The following is a 26,289-nucleotide window of genomic DNA, read 5'->3' as shown; positions in this document are numbered from 1 at the left end:
AAACATGGTAATTAGCCATACGTCCGCTACCCTTCCCATTGGCTAATCAGCAAGATATGCAAATTAACTGCCATCCAAGATGGCGGCTGGCAGCCCGGCAGATTGAAGCTAACATGAGGCTTGCTTGCTTCAGTGAGGGAGGAAACCAACATTCCCCGCCTGCCTTGCCCGCCTCTGGGCTTGCAGTTTGAAACATTGTTACAAATATAGAAGCCAAACAAAACCCCAGAAACCTGCTTTCAGCCAGCCGGGATCTCAGAGCTGGAGATGATAAAGTGTATCGATTATAGAACCCAAACAAACCAGATACCTGCTTTCAGCAGCAGAGGCCTCAGAGCTGGATCCAGAGCTCAAGCTGGCCCAGAATTAAAGAAAAAAAGAAAAAAAGGAGCAGTTGGGAGCTTCAGTCACCCACCAGCCTAAAAACAGCTCTCAGCCCCTCACCAAGACTGGCCAGGCACCCCAGTGGTGACCCCCACCCTGAATGGTGTGTGCCCAGCTGCAAACAGCCATCATCCCCTCACCCAGGCTGGCCAGGCACCCCAGTGGGGACCTTGACACTGATCCAAGACACCCTTCAGAGCAAACCAGCCGGCCCCCACCCATGCACCAGGCCTCTATCCTATATAGTAAAAGGGTAATATGCCTCCCAGCCACGAGGCCTCCCGCCACCGGGATCAGCGTGACAGGGGGCAGTGCCCAAAGCCCCTGATCGCCCTGTGGCTGTGTGTGACAGGGGGCGGTGCCCCAACCCCCCCCCCCGACAGGCCCTGCTCTGTGTGTGACAGGGTAGAGCCATAACCTCCCCATCGGCCCTGCCCTGCTTGTGAGAGTGGCGGCGCCCCAACCCCCTGACCTGCCCTGCTCTGTGTGTGACAAGGGGCGGTGCCCCAACCCCCCAATTGGCCCTACCCTGAGCGTGACTGAGGGTGGCATCGCAGCCTCCCGATCCGCCCTGCTCTGTGCATGACAGGGGGTGGTGCCCCAACTCCCCAATCAGCTCTTCTCTGAGCCCGACCAGGGGCTGCACCTAGGGATTGAGCCTGCCCTCTCCCACCCAGGAGCAGGCCTAAGCCAGCAGGTCGTTATCTCCCGAGGGTTTCCAGACTGCGAGAGGGCACAGGCTAGTCTAAGGGACCCCTCTATTCCCCCCAAGTGCACAAATTTTTGTGCACCAGGCCTCCAGTATCTATATAAAAAGCAGTGACTGTAACAGCCATAATGACCATAACATTCAGTTGCTATGATGCCCACTGAGGACAATGAACCAGCTGGATCAGGGGGTGGGGCCGGCCTGCCAACCTCATGACCCCTCCCACCTGCCGGCCTGCCCCTGATCGGACTCTCCCACCCTGATCAAGACCTGGCTGCCAGTTAAATGCCCCATCCATTCCTCCCCAGCCCTGCCCCCAATTAGCCCACCCCACCATGATAGGCCCGTAGCCCCTCCACCCGTGGCCGCCCCACCCCTGATTGCACCCACCACCCTAATAAGGGTCGGGGCTGTTCAGCCAACCTCCTGCAGCCCCTCCCCCAAACTGTCCATGCCCCCAATGGGCCCTCACCACCCTGATCACCCCACAGCCCCTCCCCAACCAGTCTGCCCCTGATCACCCACCCACCCCAATAGGGGGTGAGGCCAGCCCTCCACCCTCCTGCAGCCCCTCCCCCCATGTGGCCCCATCAAAGATCAGCCCCTTCCACCCCATCAGGGGCAAGGCCAGCTGGCCAACCACCCATGGCCTCTCACCCAGGCTGCTGGCCCCCAATCGGCACCCCCCACCCCAATCGGGGGTGGGGCCTGCTGGCCAATTGCCCAGGGCTCCTCCCCCAGCCAGCCCAGCCCTGATTGGCCCCAATCAAGGTGGGCTGTCAGGCCAACCTCCCCCCATCTCCTCCTCCTGACAGGCCCAGCCCCGATCCACCCCATGTGTTCATAAATGTGTGTACTGTGCCTCTAGTTATAAATAAAAAGGCAAATTGATTAGATATTTAAAAGTTGGAAGACAATCTGAAGGGCTTAAACTAGACAAATATTGCATCTTCTTATATTCTTTGAAACCCCTATTTGATGTATTATTTAATTACTAGAGGCCCAGTGCACAACTTCATGCACCAGTGGGATCCCTCGGCCTGGCTTGTGGGATCGGGCCAAAACTGGCTCTCTGACATATCTGAGAGGTCCCAGATTGCAAGAGGATGCAAGCCAGGCTGAGGGACCCCACCAGTGCATGAACGGAGCCAGGGAGGAATGAGGGAGGTTAACCAGCCGGGGTCGGGGGGAGGAACCGCAAGAGGGCTCCAGGGCATGTCCAGCCCGTTTTGCTCAGTGCCAATCAGCTGAACTCCAGCAGCATGCTCACCTACCAGTCGAAGCATCTGCCCCCTGGTGGACAGTGGATGTCACAGCAACTGGTCGACCGGGCGACTGTCTGGCCCCTGGTGGTCAGTGTACGTCATAGAGACTGGTCAACCAGTCAACTGTCTGCCCCTTGGTGGTCAGTGGATGTCATAGCAAACAGTTGAGCGGCCTTAGCATATCATTAGCATACTATGCTTTGATTTGTTGAACAGATGACTGGACGACTAGACACTTAGCATATTAGGCTTTTATTATATAGGATGTTACACTCAGTGTAAAGTATGCAGATTAATAAACAAGAGCTGATAAAACTTTGCTGTTAGGTTCATTTCTTCAATCACTGTATCTAGTCAACACTGCAAGCAATTGCATTTTCCCTTTATATTCAAAAGGATTTCAACATTCCTGTCTATCTCATCATTCTCGATATTGTTTCTATGTATGTGTAGAAAGAATATGCATTTATTTTATTATTTTTTATTTTATTGATTTGAGTGTTGGAGAGAGAGAGAGAGAGAACATTGATGTGAGAGGGAAACATCAATCTGTTGCCTCTTACACATGTCCAGAGCAGGGATAAAACCTGAAACCTCCATATGTGCCCTGACTAGGAATCACTGCCACCATTTGGTGCACCAGATGACAATACTCCATCCAACCAACTGAGATGGATGGGCTGAATTTGCATTTATTTAAAATAAATTTCTAATGAGTCTTGTAAATAAAATTATTTGCTCTTTCCTCAATACATTTGATCGGAAAGTAATAATTTAGTGAAGATAATTTTTTTTTGGTTTAAGAAATGTTGCTTTCTAAAAAATATAGAGAATTCATCTTTACTTTTTTTTCTCCCATTTTAACTAGTCTTTAAAGACTGCCTTCTATAAAATCTGCTGTGAAATAAACTGAAGAGATTTTAATCTAGCTTCTGACGTTTAAAAAATAGAGACATAATAGATATGTAATTATGATGTTGGTGTTTTGTTGAGGCTTTTGTTATTTTTACTGTAATGTCATAATATGCAAATATTTCCTAATGCACAAATGCAAAAATAACGGGTGTTATTTTTCTCCAATTTGTAAAGTAACTCAATTTTTATAAAATTCCATTTTTATATTTGCTTGTTATTCTTTTTCTTTTGTTCAAGGTAAATTTGCTCTAATTAAACTAATCATTGGACTTGGTCAGGATAGGAGTGCAGTTTTACAGGTCACATCTATTTTTTTTTCTTCAGTTTTACCAGTCATATTTCAGACAGCTAACGACTTTCTTTTCTTACTAATTATATTTATTGCTTTTCTATTCTTGTTTATTTGGATTCCTCTCTATTCCGCTGATTACTCTTTGTTTTAAGTTCTTAGCCAAGTGATGCAAATTGTAGACTAATTTGGGTCAAAACATTTTCTTAGTGCATCACTTGAGATCCCTTGAAAAAACTCTTGAGAAATTACAAATGTCACTATTGAATAAAGAGCTTTAACATAATCATAATATGTATCCTGCGGTTTCTTTAAAAAAGAAATTAAATTTATCAGTACCTTAGTTCAACATATTTTTTAAACTATAAAAATCATCTTAGCTCAGTTCATTACTGGCTTATTGATATCAACTTAAAAAATGTAGACATGTATGTTCAGCAAACAATATTAATGAATGTTTTTAAAATGGTTAATAATAAAGTTCTTTTGTGATGAAAACCAATTTTAATTAATAGATTAAATAGTGTACCTTCATGATTGCTTTTATTTCTTTAATATTGAATTTACACTTACAAACCAATTTCTCATGGTAGCAATGAGGGCCCCTATTTGGCCATGTTTATGTTGCCAATAATTAAATAATATCAGCAACTTTGAAAAACTCAGAGGACTTTCAAGACAACAACCGCGCAGGACAGTTTTCTTTTTTACGTGAAATCTATTACTACTTTGCTTCTACCTAGTATGTGAATTTTGATTGGAGTTGAAAACATTGATTTTCTAAGTTTTAATATTTCTTCACCAAATATTCAAGCTGTGCCTTCTTGTGCCTTATGATATGAATCTTGGAAAATCCATAATTTCAATAATAAAATAGAATTGTTCCCTCTTGCTGCCCACACTTGAACCTAATATCTTGATATTATGAGACAATAGGTGTATAATTCTTTAAATTCATGACTTCTAATTATTTTGTAAAAGAAAAATAATTCAAAATTGCTGTGGCTACTAGCTCCTTGACAAAGCTTTTCACAAAAATTTTGTGTCTAGTTTGGAAAGTGAACTATAGGAAGTAAAATGATAAATTCATAAGTCAATTCTCTATTTATATAATTGGTGTAATTTTTATGTCTTAATGATAGCAAGCTAGACAGAGATGATGCAATTATAATTCATTTACAGTTAAGGACACACCTGTTTAACATTTAGGAATTATCAGTGCAGATTTTAATATGTAACTGAAAGAGAGATTTTTCATTTGACATGTCATTAGGAATATTTCATGCAAGCAAATTACAGACTGGTGGTAGTGATAAAAACATTATTTTGTGTGTGTGTTGTGGAGAAAGCTTAATTCATCTTTCCTGTAAATTGTGGGTGTGAGTGAGTAATATTAGTACTATTGATATACAGCAGATCCTCTTCTTGATGGCACCTAGTTTACATACAGTAGAACCGGTATGAATTTTTTGTAATAGAGACCAGAATTATGCCAATAACCTAAACTGTCCTCATGTCATATTTTTCATTGCAGGGATTAGTTCAATCTTTAGTTTATCTTTAGCTATTCTGTATTTATGTCTATTGATAATAAGAACATTATAATTTTATGAGTTTTTTTTCTTAATTCCTTAACTTCTTTTCACCCAGCCCCCCGCCCCAAACACTCCCTTCTGACAGCTGTCACTCTCTTCTCTGTATCTGTGAGTCTGTTTCTATTTCGTTTATTAGATTGTTTTGTTCATTAGATTCCACATATAAGTGACATCTTATGTTATTTATCTTTCTCTGAATGGTTTATTTCACTTAGCATTAATTGCAATAACATTTAGTATTTTGAGCATACAGTTAGCCAAGCTATTATTATATAATAGAGGCCTGGTGCACGAAATCCCTATGCCTGGTAAGCAATCAGGGCATATGAGGGTCGTCTCACCCAGTCCTGATCAGGGTCGGGCTGGCCAGGGCCTGCCATATGGGGCCAGCCAGATGGGGCCTGCTGGACGGGGCCTTCTGGATGGGGGGGGGGATGGGGGGAGGTTGACTGGCCATGGGAGGTTGTCTATGGGCGTGCACTCACCACCAAGGGCAGCTCCTGTGTTGAGCATCTGCCCCCTGGTGGTCAGTGCATGTAATAGCGACTGGTCTACTGGTCATTCCAGTTGTTCCAGTAGTTTGGGCATAATGGTCACTTAGGCTTTTATATAGAGAGAGATTTTTCTTCTCAATTACAAAATAATAATTTTATATTTCAAATTAAACATTGCTCTAACAGGTAATAAAGAATTATATATTTCTCCATTAAAGACATTTATGAGTGGAAATGTTTTCAAGTCACTTTTATTTATTTATTTTTTTGTTATTTTAATTGAGGTAACATTGATTAATAGCATTATTTAAATTTTAAGTACAACATTATAATCTAGTGTCTGCATATTTTATTGTATGCCCCACACCAAATGTTTAGTTTCTTTACATTACCATATATTTGACTCTCTTTACTCACTTTTTCTCCTTTATCCATTTTGCCCCCTTTCTACCCTCTCCCCCTCTAATATCTGTATCTATGAATTTTCTTTTATTTTGTTAGTTCATTTGTTACTTTTTGTTTTATATTCTACATATGAGTGAAATCACATGGGCTCTTTTCCATCTGACTTATTTCACTTAATATCCCCGAGATCCATCCATGTTGTTACAAATTACACTATTTCATATTTTTAATGGCTGAGTAGTATTCCAGTGTGTGTGTTTGTGTGTGTGTGTGTGTGTGTGTTTCTGTGTGTGTGTGTGTACACTACATCTTCTTTATCCATATATCTGTTGATGTACACTCAGGTTGTTTCCATGTCTTGGCTATTGTAAACAATGCAATAGACAAAGGATTACATATAATTTTTTAAATTATTGTTTTCATATTTTTTGAATAATAACCCAAATGAGTAATTGATGGATCATATGGTAGTTCTATTCTTAATTTAAGGGAACTTTACATTGTTTTTCATAGTGGTTGCACCAACAGTGTACGAGGGTTTCCTTTTTCTCCACATTCTCTCCAATACTTGTTATTTATTGTCTTTTGATAACAGCCATTATAATAGATATGAGGTGATATCTCATTATGGTTTTGATTTGCATTTCCCTAACATTAGTGTTGTTCAACATCTTTTCATATGTCTTTTGGCCATCTGTATGTCTTCCTCAGAAATATGCCTATTCAGATTCTCTGCTCATCTTTGAATTGTTGAGTTATATGAGTTCTTTATATATTTTACATGTTAATCCCTTATCAGAAGTAACATTTAAAAATATCTTCTCCCATTTTTTGTTGCTTTTTTGTTTCATTGATGGTTTTCTTTCCTGTGCACAAGTTTTTAGTTTGATGTAGTCCCCATTTATTTTTGTTTTTGTTACCCTCGCCTTAGAGGTCAAATCTACAAAAACACCACTTAAACAAATATCCAGAAGCTTAGTGTCTGTGTTTGCTTCTATGTATTTATTGTTTTAGGCCTTATATTCAGTTATTTATTCAATTTTGAATTAATTTGTATGTATGGTATAAAATGATGGTTTAGTTTCACTCTTTTGCATGTGGCTGGCTAGCTTTTCCAACACTATTTATAGGAGAATCTTTAATTTTCCATTTTATATTCTTGACTCCTGTGTTGTAAATTAATTTCTCATGTATAAGTGAATTTATTCCTAGATTCTAAATTTTGTTCCATTGATATGTGTGTTTGTTTTACTGCCTGTGCCATACTTTTTCAATTATTATGGCTTTGTAGTATAGTTTGAAATTGGGAAGTGTGATATCTCCAGCTTTGTTTTTTTTTTCTCAAGATTGCTTTGGCTCTTCAAGATCTTTTGGGTTTCCATACAAATTTTAGGGGTTTTTTTCTATTCCTGTGAAAATTGCCATTTGTACTTTGATAAGAATTACATTGGCCCTGACTGGTTTGGCTCAGTGGATAGAGTGTTGGCCTGCGGACTGAAGGGTCCCAGGTTTGATTCCGGTCAAGGGCATGTACTTTGGTTGTGGGCACATCCCCAGTAGGGGGTGTGCAGGAGGCAGCTGATCAATGTTTCTCTCTCATCGATGTTTCTAACTCTTTATCCCTCTCTCTTCCTCTCTGTAAAAAATCAATAAAATATATTTTTTAAAAAAGAATTACATTGAATCTGTAGATTGCTTTATGTAATATTGACATTTAAAAATTTTAGTTCTTCCTACCCATTAACATGGAGTATTTTTTTCTTCATGTGAAAAATACTTCTATGAGTGTGCAGTAATTGTATGAATTATTTCTACTCTTACACATCATAGAAAATTTTAAAAGTAACCAATGTCACTCCAATAAATTAAAAAATAAATAAATAAGTCAAACTAAAAAATGGATAAGGCAGAATTAGGAACCAATAGTTAAGTTACTTTTGTATAAAGATCCTATTAGGATATTGGACATATATGTTTTTTTCATTCTAGAAAAAGAAGCTGAGAAAGGGCTGAATGAACAAAGGTGAAGGAGATTTTAAAAGATGGGAAGGATTTGAGAGGAAGGCAGGATAAATGGAGTATCTGAACGTGTGGGAAAAAGTTGTATCAGCACCATTTCATCATTTGAGATGGAAGCAGGGAGGTAATAATGGGTATTTGCAATTATTGTAATGGTAACAGAGGAAATAGAAAATGACCAAAAGAATAACACAAGTTTGATTGAGGTAAAACTCATTCTAATGCCCATTCTCATTGAGTGTCTAAGCAGTCTGCAAGGCAAATTTGATAATTAATCATGAAAAACTTTATATAAAAAATCAACCTATATCAAGATACTAAATAATCAATTAATCTCACTCTTTTGAACTCTTTCAAATCTTATTGGAAAAAATCCTATATAATAAAGACCTAATATGCAAATGGTCCTCACACCCTCATGCCATCACACTATAATGGCTCAGACACTCAACACTAGGGCGAGAGGAATGGGGACGAGCCAGGCACAAATGAGCTCATGAGAGAGGAATGGGGACCAGCCTGGCACAAATGAGCTCTTGAGAGAGGAATGGGGACCAGCCAGGCTGCAGCCAGGGAGATGGACAAGCTGCCCACCCCATGGTCCTAGGCACCTGCTGCTGCGGCCAGGGTGAAGCCACCCGCCCACAGTCCCCTGCAGCTGCGGCTGAGGCTGGCCCTGCCCAGGGCCAAGGTGGCTGCAGCTGGCCAGAGGCAGGGAAGCCTGAGTCCTGGGTGCCTGTGACCGGCCAGAGGAGGGAATCCTGGGTATTGGGTCTGGGGTGAGGCAGAGGCGGTTAGGGGCAATCAGGCCAGCAGGGGAGCAATTAGGGGCTATCAAGCAGGCAGGAAGAGGTGGTTAGGGGTGATTGGTCAGGCAGAGGTGGTGGGGGGTGATCAGGCAGGCAGGCAGAGGAGTTAGGGGAGATCAGGCAGGCAGACAGGCAGGCAGGCAAGCAGTTAGGAGCCAGCGGTCCCAGATTGCTAGAGGCAGTCAGACATCGCCCGAGGGGTCCCAGATTGGAGAGGGTGCAGGCTGGGCTGAGGGACCGCCTCTCCCACCCCCACCCCATCCCATGCATGAATTTTGTGCACCAGGCCTCTAGTGTATTATAAAGCATAGTTTTACCACCCTGTGCTAACAATTTATAAAATTCTGAAAATTTATTATTTTCTTTTTAATTATGTTAAGAATCATTTTAATGCTTTTATAGCTACCTTTAAAGAGTTAGAAACCATTTAATAGATTAGCCCTACTAATCTATGCTACTTACATAATGTATTCTTAATGATTCATGGTAACAGCAATGACAATAATTACTTTGAAAATAAGGATCAAATGAAGTTTATAGTAATGTGTGTGTATGTGCATGCATAAATGTGTCTTCATTTGGGCCTAATTCTTGAAAAATTATTTGTAAGCCATTAGTTTGAAATATTTGTGTCTACTGTGATAATTTTCAGCCACTCTCATAAGTAATCTAATGAATAAGTAAGCATAAATTTTCTTTTAAGTTGTTAAACAATTTAGTGATATTTTCTGATAAGATTTGATATTTACAATGTTAAAGTTCAAATTATCTGGTGCTAAGTAATTTGATGACTGCATAACTCTTCTGATGAGTATTTGAGGGTCAGTATTATGGCAATACCTTAATTGGCTTTCAGTAGGAATGTTGAAATATGAAAATACATACAGAAATATAGTGTTGTGTGGTTGATTTTTCAGTCTTCCATGTGCTAATAAGAATATGTATTTTTAAAAATTTAGTAAATTGACATTATGCAAAATGAGAACATGTTTTCTTCAATGAAATTTGGTTAACTAGGACTAATTATAAATGATATAATACTTTTCCCCCAATAACTTCTGTATCAGATACAACTTCTGCCAAGTTCTCTGGGACAGGCACTTGATAGCGATCTATGATCACTAAGTCTTGCTGTCTATATCTGGATGCTTGTCAGGATCAGAGAGCTCTTCACAGAAGCACTAAGAAAAAGCTTTTGCAATATGAACATTTCAGCATGTATGGATAATCTGTGTGAAAAGCATTGTTCTTCTATGGATGACCTCTTTGCACAGAGTGATAGCTTTATCCTTTTTCACATCGTTATGTTTGCTGGGGGAAAACCCTGCTGTGCTACATCATAATAACATGTAATCTTCTTGCTCAGTTTAGCTGAGATTTAAGGCGACTGCTCATAAAAGCTGTTCTTTAAAGCCTGATCTATAATTTTTTCAGAATCACCCCAGCAGAAAAGCAAGAGGCTTTATAAGAAAGATACAACCATTAAAACTCTTAAATGAAGATTAGCTTCGTTTTACAATCCAGTACCAAGCCATCTGGCAAATCTCATGTCAGATTTTGTTAAATCTCTGAGTTTTCTAAGTGTTAATTGATCCCTCTTCTGTTCCATCCCTCCTTCCCTAAACACTCACGCATACACTTAACTTGATGATTAAGATAAAAAATCTAATTAAATGTTCCAAGCTTGTTGATTTTTCCACCTGGAGATTTGTTACCCTTGAAGACAATTTCAAAATAGTTCTTTGCTTTTGGCAGTACCCTTAGAATCCTATGGATAAATGAATATATTGTTCCCTCTTTTTATCACATTTCCCTCAGGAATAATTACATCCAGAAAGAGGATCAGCATACAGGTGTGATATCAAACCACTTCAAGGGGACTCAGATGAGTCTGGAAAATATTAGACAGGTCTATGAAGTAATCCAATACTGTTTTCCTGAATATCCCATCACTTTAGCTTTGAAGATGGCAGTTATCCTAGAAAAAGTACAGTCTTTAAATAAGTTTTATTAAACGGGTGTTAAATTGTTTCTGCACCATTCCATCCACCACTATCAATCTGTGTTTTTCTTTCAGAAATTCATTTCTCTTGACACCAATTTGACAAAACAAACAAAGAAAAACCTACATTCAAACAACAAGGAGGTGTTCCAGATTCAAATGTCCTATCTGTGCCAGAATGCTGATAAATATAGGTTTGCATGTCCCTTTAATTCTGACAAATGTCTCCTAATTACCCTGTGGACTGGAAACATTAGTAAATTGTGGCTTTGTGTCCAAAAAACATGGTATAAATTCAGCTTGTGAGCTTATCCAGGAATACTTTACTTTTTATAACTTATTAGGAAAGCTTAAATTAGTCATATTTCTTCAAGCATGTAATATATACAGTATTTTCAGGAAACAGAACATCTTAAGGATACGTGCAAAGTTTAAATGAATAGCAAATCTCAAACCCCATATTTAAATTTACTCATTCTAACCATATTCTTCTTGCCTCCTTCCAAAAAGGTTTTCATTGAATTTTAAGCAAATTTAAATGTCTTCTTTAACATTTTAATTAATGAAATTATTTAAAACTTTCCATTGTCAAGTAGGCTGACAGTCTATTTTTATTTATGAATGAATTTGTCTATAATCAAAAGAGATTTCTCCAATTAGAGGGTATGCAATAATTAGAAAAAGTAATGAATAATTATATGTCTGATTTCCCTGTTCCCTCCACACTCATATTACTGTGCTATTTATTGTAGCAGTTGGTAATTTTTTTTTTTATTTTTTGAGATATACAAAAGTATTTTGTAAGTAATTAGAACTTCTAGTTTCAAAATGTTGAGGTGCAAGGAAAGAGAAAGTTAGAGAGGGAACCGTGTGGTGGATGGCACTAAATAGTTTCCACTTCATGTTAATAGGGAAGATATATCAATAATAGCTTAAATGAAGAGGATAATTATAAAGTGCCAGACACTTTACTATAGTAACTCAATATAATGTAATGATACTAAGAGGCTCATATTATTATACTCATTTTACAAATGATGAAACTAAGAGTCATTTTTAACTTGACAAAGTTCATAAAACTATCTAATCTAATAAAAGAGAAACATGCAACTTGACCACACCTCCACTACACCCAAGCCATGCCCACCACCCAATCAGAGCAACTATATGCAAATTACCCCAACCAAGATGGTGTCTGGAAGCCACGGAGCTGGAGCAAGCAGGAGGCTTGGTTGCCCGGGCGATGGAGGAAGCCAAACTTCCCGCCTGCCCTGGCCAGCTGTGGCCTCCACTCAAAGCAACAAAGTTTCAATTATAGGCGATAAATAAAACCCAGATACGTGCTTCCAGCCAGCTTCCACTGGGAGCTTGAGTGGCTAGGGGCTGTGGCCAGCCTACAAACAACCATCAGCCCCTCACCCAGGATGGCCACCCTCATGCGATGAGGGTCCCCGCTGGAGGGCTTGGCCAGCCTGCAAACAGCCATCAGCCCCTCACTCACCCTGGCCAAGCACCCCAGTAGGAACCCCCCACCCTGAAGAGGCTGTGGCCAGCCTGAAAATGGCCCTCAGCCCCTCATCCAGGCTGGCCACATCCTCATAGGGTGAGGGTCCCCCATGAGGTGCTCGGCCAGACTGCAAACAGCCATCAGCCCCTCACCCAGGCTGGCCAGGCACCCCAGCAGGGACCCCCACCTTAAAGGGGCTGTGGCCAGCCTGCAAATAGCCATCAGCCACTCAACCAGGCTGGCTAGGCACCCCAGCAGGACCCCCCTCCCTGAAGGGGGTGTGGCCAGCCTGCAAACAGCCCTCAGCCCCTCACCCAGGCTGGCCAGGCACTCCAGTGGGGACCCCCACCCTGAAGGGGATGTGGCCAGTCTGATAACAGCCCTCAGCCCTTCATCCAGGCTGGCCAGGCACCCCAGCAGGACCCCCACCCTTATACGGGACACCCTTCAGGGTAAACCAGCTGGCCCCCACCCATGCACCAGGCCTCTATCCTATATAATAAAAGGGTAATATGCAAATTGACCCTAACAGCAGAACGACTGGGAATGACTGATCACTATGATACACTGACCACCAGGGGGCAGACGCTCAATGCAGGAGCTGCCCCCGGTGGTCAGTGTGCTCCCACATGGGGAGCTCTGCTCAGCCACAAGCCAGGCTGATGGCTGCCAGTACAGCGGTGGTAGTGGGAGCCTCTCCCGCCTCCTCAGAAGTGCTAAGGAGGTCCAACTGCAGCTTAGGCCTGCTCCCTGTTGGCAAGTGGACATCCCCTGAGGGCTCCTGGATGTGAGAGGGATGTCTGACTACTATTATAGGCCCGATCCCCCAGATAGTGGGCCTGAGCCAGCAAGTGGTCATCCCCTGAGGGTTCCCAGACTGTGAGAGGGCACAAGCCGGGCTGAGGGACCCCCCTGAGTGCACAAATTTTTGTGCACCAGGCCTCTAGTCCTATCTAATAAAAGAGAAAAATGGTAATTGGCGTACGACGATACCCTTTTCATTGGCTAATCAGGGCTATATGCAAATTAACTGCCAACTAAGATTGGCAGTTAACTGCCAACTAAGATTGGCAGTTAACTGCCAACAAGATGGCAGTTAATTTGCATATGTAGGCACAATGCAGGGAGGCGAAAGGGAAATCAGGAAGAAGCCCCCTGCCACTGACAGTGATCGGAAACCCAGGGGGGAGCTAAGAGCTGGGGGGCAGGGCAAAGGCGGCCCTGGGGCTGCCTTTGCCCTGCCCCCCAGCCATGATCGGAGAATCAGGTGCCTTTGCTGCCCTGGCCAGTGATAGTAGGAAGTAGGGGTGGAGCCAGCGATGGGAGCTGGGCACGGTTGGTCGAAGCTGGCAGTCCCGGGAGCTAGGAGTCCCTTGCCTGGGCCTAAAGTGGAGCCCACGATCGCGGGGCCGCTGCAGCTGTGGGTCCCTGCTGCCCGGGCTGGACGCCTAGGGCAGAGGTATTAGGCCTGGGCAGGGGCGGAGCCTGCAACCACTGGGAGCTGGGGGTCCCCCGCCCAGGCCTGACACCTCTGCCAGAGGCCTCAGGCCTGGTCAAGGCGCCAATCCGGTGATTGGTGATCGGAGGGTGATGAGGGTCAACTCCTCTGGCCGAGGCATCAGGCCTGGGTGGGGGGCGGAGCCGGGGATTGGGGGGATTTGATGGTCCCCTTGCCCAGGCCTGAAGACTGGGTCAGAGGCATCAGGCTTGGGCGGGGGGTGGAGCAAGCAATCAGAGGGAGATGGGGGTCCCCTGCCCAGGCATGATTCCTGGGCCAGAGGCCTCAGGCCTGGGCGGGGGCCAGAGCCAGTGATCTGGGGGAGATGGGAGTCCCCTGTCCAAGCCTGACACCTCTGGCAAGGGGCCAATCAGGTGATCGGAGGGTGATGGGGGTCTATGCCTCTGGCCGAGGCATCAGGCCTGGTCTGGGGGCAGAACCAGTGATGTGGGGAAATGAGGGTCCCCTGCCCAGGCCTGACTCCTCTGACAGAGGCGTCAGGCCTGGGCAAGGGGCCGATCCTGCGATTGGAGGGTGATGGGGGTCAACGCCTGAGGGCTCCCAGTATGTGAGAGGGGGCAGGCTGGGCTGAGGGACACTCCCCCCACACACACACCCAGTGCACGAATTTCATGCACCGGGCCCCTAGTTAAGATATAAAGCCAGATGCAAACTCAACAGACCCTGCCTTTTCCACTGTTGCTTGAGTAGATTTTAGTCTCTTTTAAACACCTGTTGTTTCCTCAAATATTGACTAGCACCTCTACTCATTGTAAGATAGAAACCCATGGCAGGAGGACCTTAAGAAGCGTTAAGGAGAGAACAAATTAACTAAGGGCATTTCCAATTTCAGAATATCTCTGGAGTACATTCACTACCATTGAAAAATTTGTTATAGAAATTAAAAATTGATATTTTGCCAAGGCTTTTTACATGAAATTCTTCAACTAATTATATTTTGGTGAAAAATAAGTTCCAGATTACACTTCATATTTTATAAAAGTTGTCAGTTTTTTGATGGATATTATTTCTATATAAGGAAATAAATTTCAACGAAGGAAAGTTTTTATAAATGTTATCACTAGAAACATCACCCACATACTGATATGTCTTTTATATATCATTATGGTAGATATTACACTGGACTCCAAAATATTTTTATATACTGGTTTGATAAGATTTTTCCTCCTTCCTGTTCATATATCAATCATATGGTAATGAAATATCCATAATCTATCAGTTAAACTCACTTGTAGTCTTTGATAAGCTAAAATAAAGTGATGGCTATGACAATTTACAATGTCACATTTCTGCAAAACCCAAGATTCCTCAAGTGTGTATAATTACCAAGAACAGGAAAGCATGCTCACATTTCTAGTGGAAAATCTGCTATATTTCAGAAAGAAATGTAATAGCTAAATACACCTAAACTCCTCTGGATTCTCATTTTGGTAGATTTTGAAACAATAATTTAATTTTGAGATTATTTTAGAAATACCGTGATCTTATTCTAACTATGATATTATTTCCATTAGGTTTGAGTGACAATCAAATTTCCAAGTTGAAGAATAAAGGATGCATTTCACATTTATTTTTAAAACTGCCACAGAATCAGTCTGGGTTTATCTCACACAGCAGTTTGGGAATTAGGGTAAAGAATGCAGTTAATATGTCAGATCATTAAAGCTCAGATTCTATGCCACACTCAGGAGCACATTTGAGAAGAATAGTTAGAAGGTCCTGCTGGATTTAGAAGTTTTAATCAAATTATGTTGCTTCCTAAGCCTTTTCTTGCAAGGAGGTTAGATTTTGGGAAGTAAATTTTACTATTTTTGGTCACCAGTAACAATTTCTTGTCATTTTCCTGAAAGATTAAGTCCTTTGGAAAATGAAAATATGTTTCCATTTATCACAAAAGCTGTATCATTGTATTTATTTTGAGCTGTAATTCTCATTTCTGTGCATGGAAATTTAACTAGCAATTCCCTTACTGCTTGCTTCAGAGAAAAATTAGGAGAGATTTAATAGAATTGGGGGCCTTTACTCTGAATTGATGCTTTTTATGACCCAGCCTCTTTCTACATCCAATAAATAAAATCATTCAAGCAGACTATGGACAATTTTATTAGGGCATGACATTTTGGGATTTTGAAATGTAAAATTATATAAATGAACATTTTTCCTTTCATGTATGTATATTTAATTAGGCCAACAGGGCATCACTAATAAATTAATGTATTAGTGCTTAACGGATTTAATAGATTTTTAGACATTGTTGAATTCTCTTTCAATGTCTGAATTATGAATCAGGAAAAATAAGAAGATCCAATATCTATCCTTCTCTTGGAAGTATTTTTTTTATTTTTAACAATAATGCCAGTGATACTTCTCAAAGAAGATCAATGGTAAGACACACTTCTCACTTTTCAGTTTTGAACACTGTCTTAATATGAACTGGATTAAAATGAGGCTTAAATCTATAAAGCTTGTGATTTTTATGAAGCACTTTACTTTTTTATTGACAGTTTGACATCTGATTCCTCAAAAGGAAAGATGCAGTTTGGTTCAGTACATGGTGCATGTAAGGAAACAGAAATGGAAATCTGCATTTTATGTCTCAGGTGTCACTGATGAACCATATTTCATTTTCATAAAATACTTAATAAAAGTTTTGAGCACTAATATTTCCTAGAATTGCCATTTCTCTCACTTGCATGACAGTTCATTCTCAGCAGCTCTATATATTAGAGCTATTTTATTAGACAATGCCCTAGCTATTGATTTTATAACTGTGGGGTTTGGTGAAATGCGAGGGGTAATGGAAAAAACCTTGTCAGGGATGGGAGTGTTATTTTATCTTTAAGTTATTTTTGTACCAAATAAAATTCAATAAATTTATAATATTTGAATATTGCAGAGAAGGAATAAACTTTTCTATACCCCCCTAGATTACTTTGGCTTGTGTGATAATTAAATTTACATGGGACAGAATAAGAAGTGGAAATAATGAAATTTAATTATATACATACTAGAGGCCCGATGCACAAAATTCATGCAAGGGGCTTGGCCCTCGCAACCACAGCAGCTGCCGCTGCCTCGGCTTCATCTGGAAGGTCGTATGGAAGGTCTTTTGTCTGGTCTAATTAGCATATTACGCTTTTATTATTATAGATGTATGGGAACCCCACATACATGAGAGGTTCAGAGACAGAAAGGGAAAATGAGGTGTTTATGATGAGGTATGACATTTTAGGATTTCATAAGGTCATTGCAGCACCATAGGAAGAGAGTCAGTAATTAGTAGTTTGCCCTGCAATAAAGATAGGACAAAAAGCTTATATCTGGTAGTCTCTTATTATGTGAAAGATAGCTTAATTCAAGTTTTCTAGCCAGCTAAGAGGGAGTAGAAGTTTCTCTGGAGCCTGTGTATTAGTTGCCTTTAGACAAAAATCATCTGTACACCAAAGAGAAACATCTTGGGGTGACTCATTCTGAACCCCTACAATATTGAAGGAAGCATTTCATACAATAGAGATGTTTAGTTGCCAGATTTAAATGGATAAGATACACCCACATACTATTAAACATTTAACCACCTAAAATGCCATCCCCACTTAATTCAATGGGCATTTGAATGTGGCATTATACATTTGACAGAAGGCAACTGAGACAGACAAAAAATTGCTCACAGTTGACAAAAAAATGTTTAAATCATATGCTTAACATGTGCATGGAAAATACAACTCTAATAGACTAGGTTTAAAAATAAAGTTAAATCTGAGAACTGAGAACAAATCTGCTTAGTAACTTGAGTAGCGTAGCATAGGACACTTTGCTCACATACATTTGAGTGCTTCTACTTTACTTACTATAAAACTATAAAATCATCAGCTAACTTTGCAAGTCCACCAAGACTGTGTGCTTAATTCATTTCCTCATATATTTGTTCCACCATTGAGCTACATTTTCATACCACTTCAGTAATACTGACTACATCCTGGGTTTCCCTGCCTTGGAAAAACAAACAAAAAAACAAAGAAACAAAATCTCCTCTCCACCCTCGGCATCTAAAACCCAATTTTACTTATTTCATAGATTTGTCCATTAATCACAGTTATTAGTCTGTCTTTCCTCTTTCTCTAAATCAGGGGTCAGCAACTTTTTCTGTAAAAGGCCAGAATAGGTCTTTATATAACAAAGGGGAAAATAAATTTCAAAGAAAATCTAATTGATGATATTCAAATCATCAGTTCTAGTAATAATAGGTATAGTTTTTATGTAACACAGACCTAATAATGAGATGAATGGAGTTTTGTATCTGATCTCTGAAAATGTCCCTTCACACAGATAGGTACTGCTAAATACTGATATCAAACTATAATCACATAGTTGTAGACTAACATGTCTATGTCTTGGAAGGCATGTAAAGAATTCTATTAGATTATTTTCTTTATGTGTATTTGCCAGTTAGCATTCCATTACATTGAATAATAATCATTTCTAATCGAAGGCTAGGCTGAAGCTCTTCAATATCATATATGTTGAAAATTCATATGGAGATGAAGATTTTGTTTCTTGTTTTAGCTTCTATAGTGCTGGAGTGTAAAAAGTAACTTGACATTACTTTGATGCAAATACTTTTGTAATCAAAATTATTTTACTGCAGTATAAGATTTGCATATAAACATTGTTTTAACCTGATAATATTAGGTTGGTTTATTAAGAGACATTATCAAGTCTGCAGCAAAAACTACTTTGAAAAGTGATTCAGAATTCCATAAGAGTGCTCAAGGGTGCTTCTTCTCATTCAGAAAACTTTCAATTTTGGCTCTGAGTATAAAAAAATCTTAATAAAGCTTTGTTACAGCTAAATCATCCAACTGCCTGTGTGTTCAGGAATGCCTGGATATATAACTTTTTTTTGCAAAAGTTTACAGAATGACAATCATGTTATTAACAATAGTGTATGAAATTCTATAACATGATAGACTCAGATATTTTCTACAAAGTATGGGCAATTGAATAATACAATAAATAACTATAGGCTTTGAATATCTTACATTTCCCAAACTTTGTAAATTTGTCCAACTGAACTCTTTTCTGTGGCACATATGTTTTACCCACCTTTAGATGCAATACTTCTTAGCATATCCCACCTCAGATTTTACTGAATTAGTTTTCTCAAATTTTTAAAAATATCATTCCCTTTTCTGTTCCAGACTATCCTATCCTATCCTATCCTATCCTATCCTATCCTATCCTATCCTATCTCATCCTTTCCTATCCTGTTCTAATTCTCTTCTATTCTTTTCATAGAAGCTAATTCTTTAGTAATTTCAAACTTGGCATTGTTTTCTCAAGTAAATAAAAACAACTAAACATTGTTGTAATATCTATTAAATCATGAAGACAAGGAAAACCATTCAAAGTCATATGCCTTTGTTTTAATTTTAATTCAATTTTAATTTAATTTTAATTAATTTTAATTCATTGTAGCTGTCAATGTCCTTGAATTTTTGAGTAACTATACTTGCTGAAAGGATAATAGTCTTAAGTTTATTTTCTCTCGGTACATTTTCTTTGGCTGTTATAAGCAAACATAATTTAATTAATTCACCATTAGTAAAAGTTTTCTCTGAATGGCTAACCAATATGATTTTTAGAGACTTATTTTGGTCACAGCCATTTTTCTTGTTTTTGTAAAGAAATTCTGCTGTGATGAGATGTTCCATTTTAATTTTCTAATTCTTCTAACTGTTGCTTTCTTGTGAGTTAGAATATTGTGATGAGTGCTTGGTCTGTTCATTTCAATCTATATTGTATTAATTTTGTCACATATATAGTGTCATTGCATAATAAATTCAACTTGACATTTAATTTGATAACAAAATAAATTTTGCTCAACTGGGCCTTAAAAGTGTGGTGTTCCAAATCTGACCATCTCTTCTTTTCTTGATTTCAGATAATGGGTATTCACTAGTAATAAAATAAAATAAACGGTGATGTCAAAACTATATATGTGGGGCACTTGACACTTTAGGGGAGAAAAATAATTTTCCTTCTACTCTTCTAGGTCTCTTTGCTGAGACCCCTGTGATAAAAGACAGGTTAAAAGGGAAAAAATTGAATAACAAGTATATTTCCTGTATTTGTGGGAAACCCCAGAAAAACTGAGTAGCTCTCTGAATGTCCCAAGCCATCATCTTAAATATCATCTCTAGCTAAAGACGAAAGAAGATTTTGGGAATGGGGGGATCCAGTTATGGAAGGCTATCCTGAAAAGCACCTTAAACAAGAGTAGAGTTGTTATGTAGATATAAGTCTGCTGCCTTCTCCATTGATAAGACTTTCTAGAGATTTAATCATCCTTATCATCCTGAAACAGAGAGAGAACCACCTTTACAAAAGGAAAAGTCCCTTTTAAAATGTAAATGTGCTTTACAAAAGGATAACTTCCAGTGGGTTTCAGAGATTTTTATATGTCTGCTAATTCTTCAAAATAATCAGCCTCAGATAATTCTTATATGAAATAAAGAAATTTTGCAGTGGTAAATTTTTGGTCCTTTTCAAACCTTACATAAGTGTAAATTGTAGTACACCCAACAACAGTATGATGTCCTAAGAGACATAAGATCTCTGTCACAACTCAACTATGCTTATTATAGCAAGAAAGCTTCCTTGTAAAATATCTTTCTTTTATAGATCAAATTATAATATACTAGTGGCCTCGTGCATGGATTCATGCACATTGAAAGGGAATTAATTAGAAGAAACATTTTAATATTGCTATACGCCCTTTCTCTATAATAGAAGTGTCATGATCAACAATGACAGATCAAACACATGCGTGTGATTGGCGCCAGTGAGAGTTTTATATGTATCATGCATACACGAGTCATCTTAACCTTTTATATATATAGAATAAACTTGCTTAATTAGACATGCTTTCTGATGTAGCTAAACTTTTCTCAGCCCAGTGAAGCACCCCAACTTCTCTATCAGGTAATTGTCAGCAACACAGAAGTAAATATCAATATGAAGCAGATTATTATTGTAGATCACACAGGGAGAACAAAGGGTAAAATATTTAACTGCAGCAGTGTTTGACTATATTCTGCGTAGTGAGAAAACCTGAAGTCATTTTCAAGGTCCGTCATTTCTTACTTCTTTTCAGCTGGGTCAAGTTTCCAGATAATGAAAAGAAAACAGGATTCTACTGAGTCTCCTGTCTACCTACTTCAGGATTTCTGTGAGGATCAAATGAGATGAGGCATGGGAAAATGCTTCACAGACATTTGGTTAAAGTGTGAAATGTTTGCACCTGGCTATAAAGCAAGTCATGTTCCTGGGCTGAAGAAATTCCAAGCTGGTTAGTCACTAGGGAGAGGAAGCAGGGCATTGCTATGTGACGTCATTACCTGGTTCCCACAGCGACTGTTTCTGGGCTGGGCTAGGCTGTGGGCCACATTTTGTGCCATGGGGCCTTGGCAACCTTGGCTCTGATTTGGTGGGCTGTTTCTCCAGGGTGGTGGCAGGCCTGTGTCCCAGTTGGAGGAAGCTGAGTGTTGCTTTTTCAGTACCAGGTCGGTGGTGCTGTTTCTTTGTAAATGGCCAGTGCACGTCACAGCAGCTCCTGCACTGAGCATCTACCCCCTAGTGGTCAGTGTGTGTCATAGCAACTGGCCGGATGGACAATTAGCATATTAGCTTTATAGATAGATAGATGCCAAATGCTTTATCCTATATATGAAAATTACATATGTGGAAAATGTTATACATTCAATATTTTAAAGACAGAAAATATATTTTATGTCCTAAGGAAAATTAAATGGATACAGATATAATCTTTTCAAGATCTTGATAATTATTCTAAGTTGGTAGGTTTTGATTTGTATATCAGCTCATCAATTTATTGGCATTTGCAACATTTATTAAATATTTCTGCATTATAGCAAATTTGTGATGTGGTGGCACACACAGAATAGATTTAAATTTCAGACAATGGTGAATTCCCAAATACAAGCTATTAAAGCAATTGACTTGTAAAAGCATTGTATTGAAAGCCCCTCCAGCTTACATTTCAACCACTTAAATAGTTTAAATTGTCCTTTATAATTCCATTCATATGTCTAATTGAACTCTTAAATATAACACTGGAATGTAAACCCAATGAGAAAACTATTTTTTTATTCTCAGTACCTAGAGCTATGCCTATCACATTATAAATTCTTAATAAATATGTTGCATAGAAAAATATATTTACCTAGGCATTATTTAGCTATATTTGATGAATATGTGCAATGCACTATGTTTTTTATTCTTAACCAACCACTTAAAAACATTTCTATTTTTTTCCCTTTCAAAGCCAATGAAGGAGGTTGTAAGATCTCACACCCCCATGAAGGAGACGACAGTGGAGGTCTGGGTGCATCCTCAACCACAGGTATGAAGTGAAAGACTTGATAGTTGCTCTTTATCCTATTTAAGTGATTTTTATGAATGTATAAGAAACATTATTTTTTTAATTTTTACTTACTGATTTTATAATTTTTGTATTGCCTTTTTAAGAGAGAGAGATATCAATTTATTATTCCACTTAGTTATGCATTCATTGGTTGATTCTTGTGTGTGGCCTGACCAGGGATCAAACCCACAATCTTGGCATATTAGATGATGCTCTAACCAACTGAGTTACCTGGCCAGGGTCTTGAATTATAAGAAATATTCTTAACCTGTGTTTCTCAATGTGTTTTCTATGACGTTTTACTAGGTGGTTTTGTGCTTGACTCTAAAGTGACAATATAACAGTATATACATATTATTTTTTTAGTATGGTTTGATGATAATAATGGAGTTAATTTGTATAAACATTACTCAAAATATATTCTAAATGATTATCTGTTCCATTAATGTTTAAGTTTACTTCTGAGTTTGTATATTGAAAAAAGTTGAGAACTCATGTTTTATAAGATTACTTAAATTTAAGGTTTAGCCTTGTTAAAGAGAAAAACACAGGCCCAAACTGTTATCAGTGGAAGTGGAGTTCTTGGGGAGCCATGAGATAAAGAATTTCTGCAGGTCTCCACAGTAGGATGGGGCTTTGTGGAAAGCTTTATTGATGATGTAATTAAGCGGTTCCCCTCCAATGTCCCATCTCCCTCCATCTCACCATGGAAGAAGTCCAATCTTGTCTTCAGCAGAGCCAGAATTAAGGCCACTGCCCAGAATTTCTGTTCCATATTGAAGTCCAGTCCAGTCTAGCATCTGGCTACCTTAGCTTATATTCACAGTGCAGTCCATTGTGTGTGGGGTTTTCATGGCCATGGGCCATGCAGAGCAAGAGAGCAATAAGTGTAAAACAAGAGAGAGAAAACTCTTTGTTTAGGGATTTTAACTTTCCAAGATTTCACTTGTTTCTGACGGGGTCCACTGCATAGCCAAACCATTATTCCCTAGACTAGACTGACCGGCAAGCATTTTGTCCTGCATCACTCCAACTTCACTTCACATTTGCCTATCTCCCCCTTCTCCTTCCAACAATCCACTACCAAATGGGGGAAAGGAGTGGTGTTAATCCCCTTTAAGGAACAATAGTGTGTGAAGCTGTAATTTCCTGGTGAGGCTTCCCAGGTTACCATGCTTATAATGTCTGGCCTCCCCTTTGCTCTCTTCTGATTACTATTATTAATAAACTAGCTAATTATGATGATAAAAATGGCCCCATTCATGCTAAAATCCCATGATACTAAACCTAGATTTAATACCTGATCTAATTACAGTCCCAGAAACAATATTAATCAACCAGTCTGGAATTTTCTGGTCAAACACCAGTAAACTAATCTGTCATGATGTGCCCTCTCCATCCTCCATAGAAACAAGAGATAATCTGCATGATAAAAACCTCTCCCCTTCCCTTCCCGGAGAGAAAAGAGAGAAAAGATGTCTCAGACCAAAAATGATTATTTTCTTTTGTTAATAGTGCCTTTGATTGACCCTTCATCTTATTAAAACCTTCCATTTTATACAACCTCTTGGAGAGCCCTTTGTTACTGACTAGAACGTAATTGTCCACCTGTCCCAACGATATACACCTAGAATTGCAGTAGAGAAAGATTGGCTATTTATTATGAATGGCACCGCCCAGGAGAAAGGGAAGCTAATGTTCAAAAGCTTGGTTTTCAGACTAGGGGTTTTAGAGAGCAAAATCATGAGTCATCATGAGTAAGGAGTTTGGAGTTGTGGATCTTGCTGATTGGTCAAGAGTGAGGTAAGGGCAGTAAATAATTTCAAGTAGAGTTCAGTGTGGCTTCCCTCAGTCTGATTTCATCAGGACTTCGCCAGGGCTATTCTTTAGAGTTTAGGAGCTGTAACCCAACTTAGGCTATGATGTTATCTGTAGCTTAACAAAAACCCATGCCTTGTGACTCTTAGTCAAGGCATGGCTATTTTTTCTGGCTGCCTCGGGAGTTAATTACTAGTAAGAGAAAGGGTCATAGCTTATAAGACATGCTGTAAAGAAACTGAATAGAGTGCTGGGGCTACATAGTAAATAACAATTATGTATTAAATCACGACCCTCGGTTTCACCTTCTACTTACTACATGGGATGCTACCTGATTAATGAATTTCTTAATAAAGCAAATGAGATCTTCAAATTTACTCCATTGAATTTTGTTTTTTAACAGCATAATATGAAGCAATTTGTTTTATGCGAATTGTGTGACATTTAGTAAAATCTCATTAAAACATTAATTCAGGGGGAAAACAGTTTGAAATTAAAATAAGGTATTTTGAAGGATACTCTTTTATTTATTTCAGTCAGGACAGCTCAAAATGTTTCTAACAAATACAATCAAATCTGTTTTCTTAGTAAAGGCCTTAAGCAGACTTTAAAAAGAGACTGAAGAGACCAATGTCTAAACATTCATATGCTATTTGTTATAACATAACTGATTAAATTAATGTTGTTAATAAAGTATAGGTCCTAAATCTGACCCCTGGGTATCAAACTAAGATTCATAAATTTTATTCTACCCTATTAATTTAAAATGTATTTTATTTGTATCAAAGGGTAGAATTTGAGAATTGTAAATAGATAAATACATATCTACAGTATTAGAAAAACAAACCAAATGGAATGAAAAGAAAATCACATGTTTATTATGAAATGATAATTTCATGTGTGCTTCTGAAATTCATGAAAGTCATGTGTTCAACAATGATAACATTCTACAATACTTTACAGCAATTATTTATGTTTTATGGGAAGAATTACAAAATTAATATATGCACAATGAGAAGAAATGTTAAGTTTTGAAAAGGTATATTTAAATTCATGAATTATACAAATTGTTACAGGTTTTAAATTCCTCAAGTCTTAATTGGTGAAGTTGGCTACATTTCCAACTGATTTTCAAGTCTTTTAACTCTGATTCCGTCTCAAGAAAAATGGAGAGGATGTGATATACAAAGTGATACAATCTACATCTAAATCCTTGATTGAGAGGTGATGATAGTCTTCTGGATGGAGTTTTAAGGAAAAGTGCACAATTTAAAACTTAAAGTCCAAAAATTTGAACAACCAGTGTGACAGTAGGTATGACTGGAATACTCAAAAGTCATATTAAATTAGACATTGTTATGTAATAGCATTGCATCTGTGAAAAAGATGATCTATCAACAACATTTTTCATCAAGCTAGTTACTTCTGAATGTATTTTATTAAATGGAGTACAGTATAATTGAGACCAAAATGCCGTGGTCAGGTCTGAAGTCGCTGTCTCACAAAATCAATGAATGAACTTGCAGACAGAAGTAAAGTTTATTGAGAGAAGCCAGTCCTATAAAAGGTGCAACTGGGGTTCTAAAAGCAGACCAGTGTCCAGAGCTTCTGTTCCATGTTAAGCATCCAAGCTAATTAAAATCCATTAGTTCATGTGTGGACTCCCACATGGCCATTAGCCACATGGGTGCAGGGGAGTATATCTGCTGCCATAGGAGAACCAGGAACCCAATGTGCCAGAGAGAGAAGAGAATGTGCTTCTTGGTCTAGGGGTAGATAAGTGCTTTGCTCGCTCCTGATTGGTTCTTTCAAAGAATTCTTCCTTGGTAACATCCTTGGGATTAGTTACATGCGTCATTGTCTTGTGGTTGGTTATCTGCAAGCTGCCTGCCATATAAATATATATATATATATATATATATATATATATATATATATATATATATATATAACTTTTATTTCTTTTATTTTTTATTGAAATTCTTTGTTTAAAGTATTACATACATCTCCGTTTTCCCCCATTGACCTCTCCCCGGCCTTATCCACATGACCTTACCCACCTACTTGTCTGTGTCCATTGGTTATGCTTACATGAATGCATACAAGTCCTGTGGTT

The 26,289-nt window shown here is 39.0% G+C and overlaps 1 protein-coding gene across 1 annotated transcript in view; it reads left to right on the top strand.

Moving 5' to 3' along the window:
* Nucleotides 1-26,289, top strand: part of PCDH11X (protocadherin 11 X-linked) — a 919,146-nt gene that overhangs the window by 365,448 nt on the left and 527,409 nt on the right. The window contains exon 3 of the mRNA XM_059679307.1: nt 22,257-22,334. Coding sequence (XP_059535290.1) covers nt 22,257-22,334 — 78 coding nt within the window. The remainder of the gene's footprint in view (nt 1-22,256; nt 22,335-26,289) is intronic.

This window comes from Myotis daubentonii, chromosome X (assembly GCF_963259705.1).
Source record: "Myotis daubentonii chromosome X, mMyoDau2.1, whole genome shotgun sequence".
In the NCBI taxonomy this organism is placed as follows: Eukaryota; Metazoa; Chordata; class Mammalia; order Chiroptera; family Vespertilionidae; genus Myotis; species Myotis daubentonii.
Note: the sequence above shows the minus strand (reverse complement) of the source record. Positions and strands in the feature narration are given on the sequence as shown.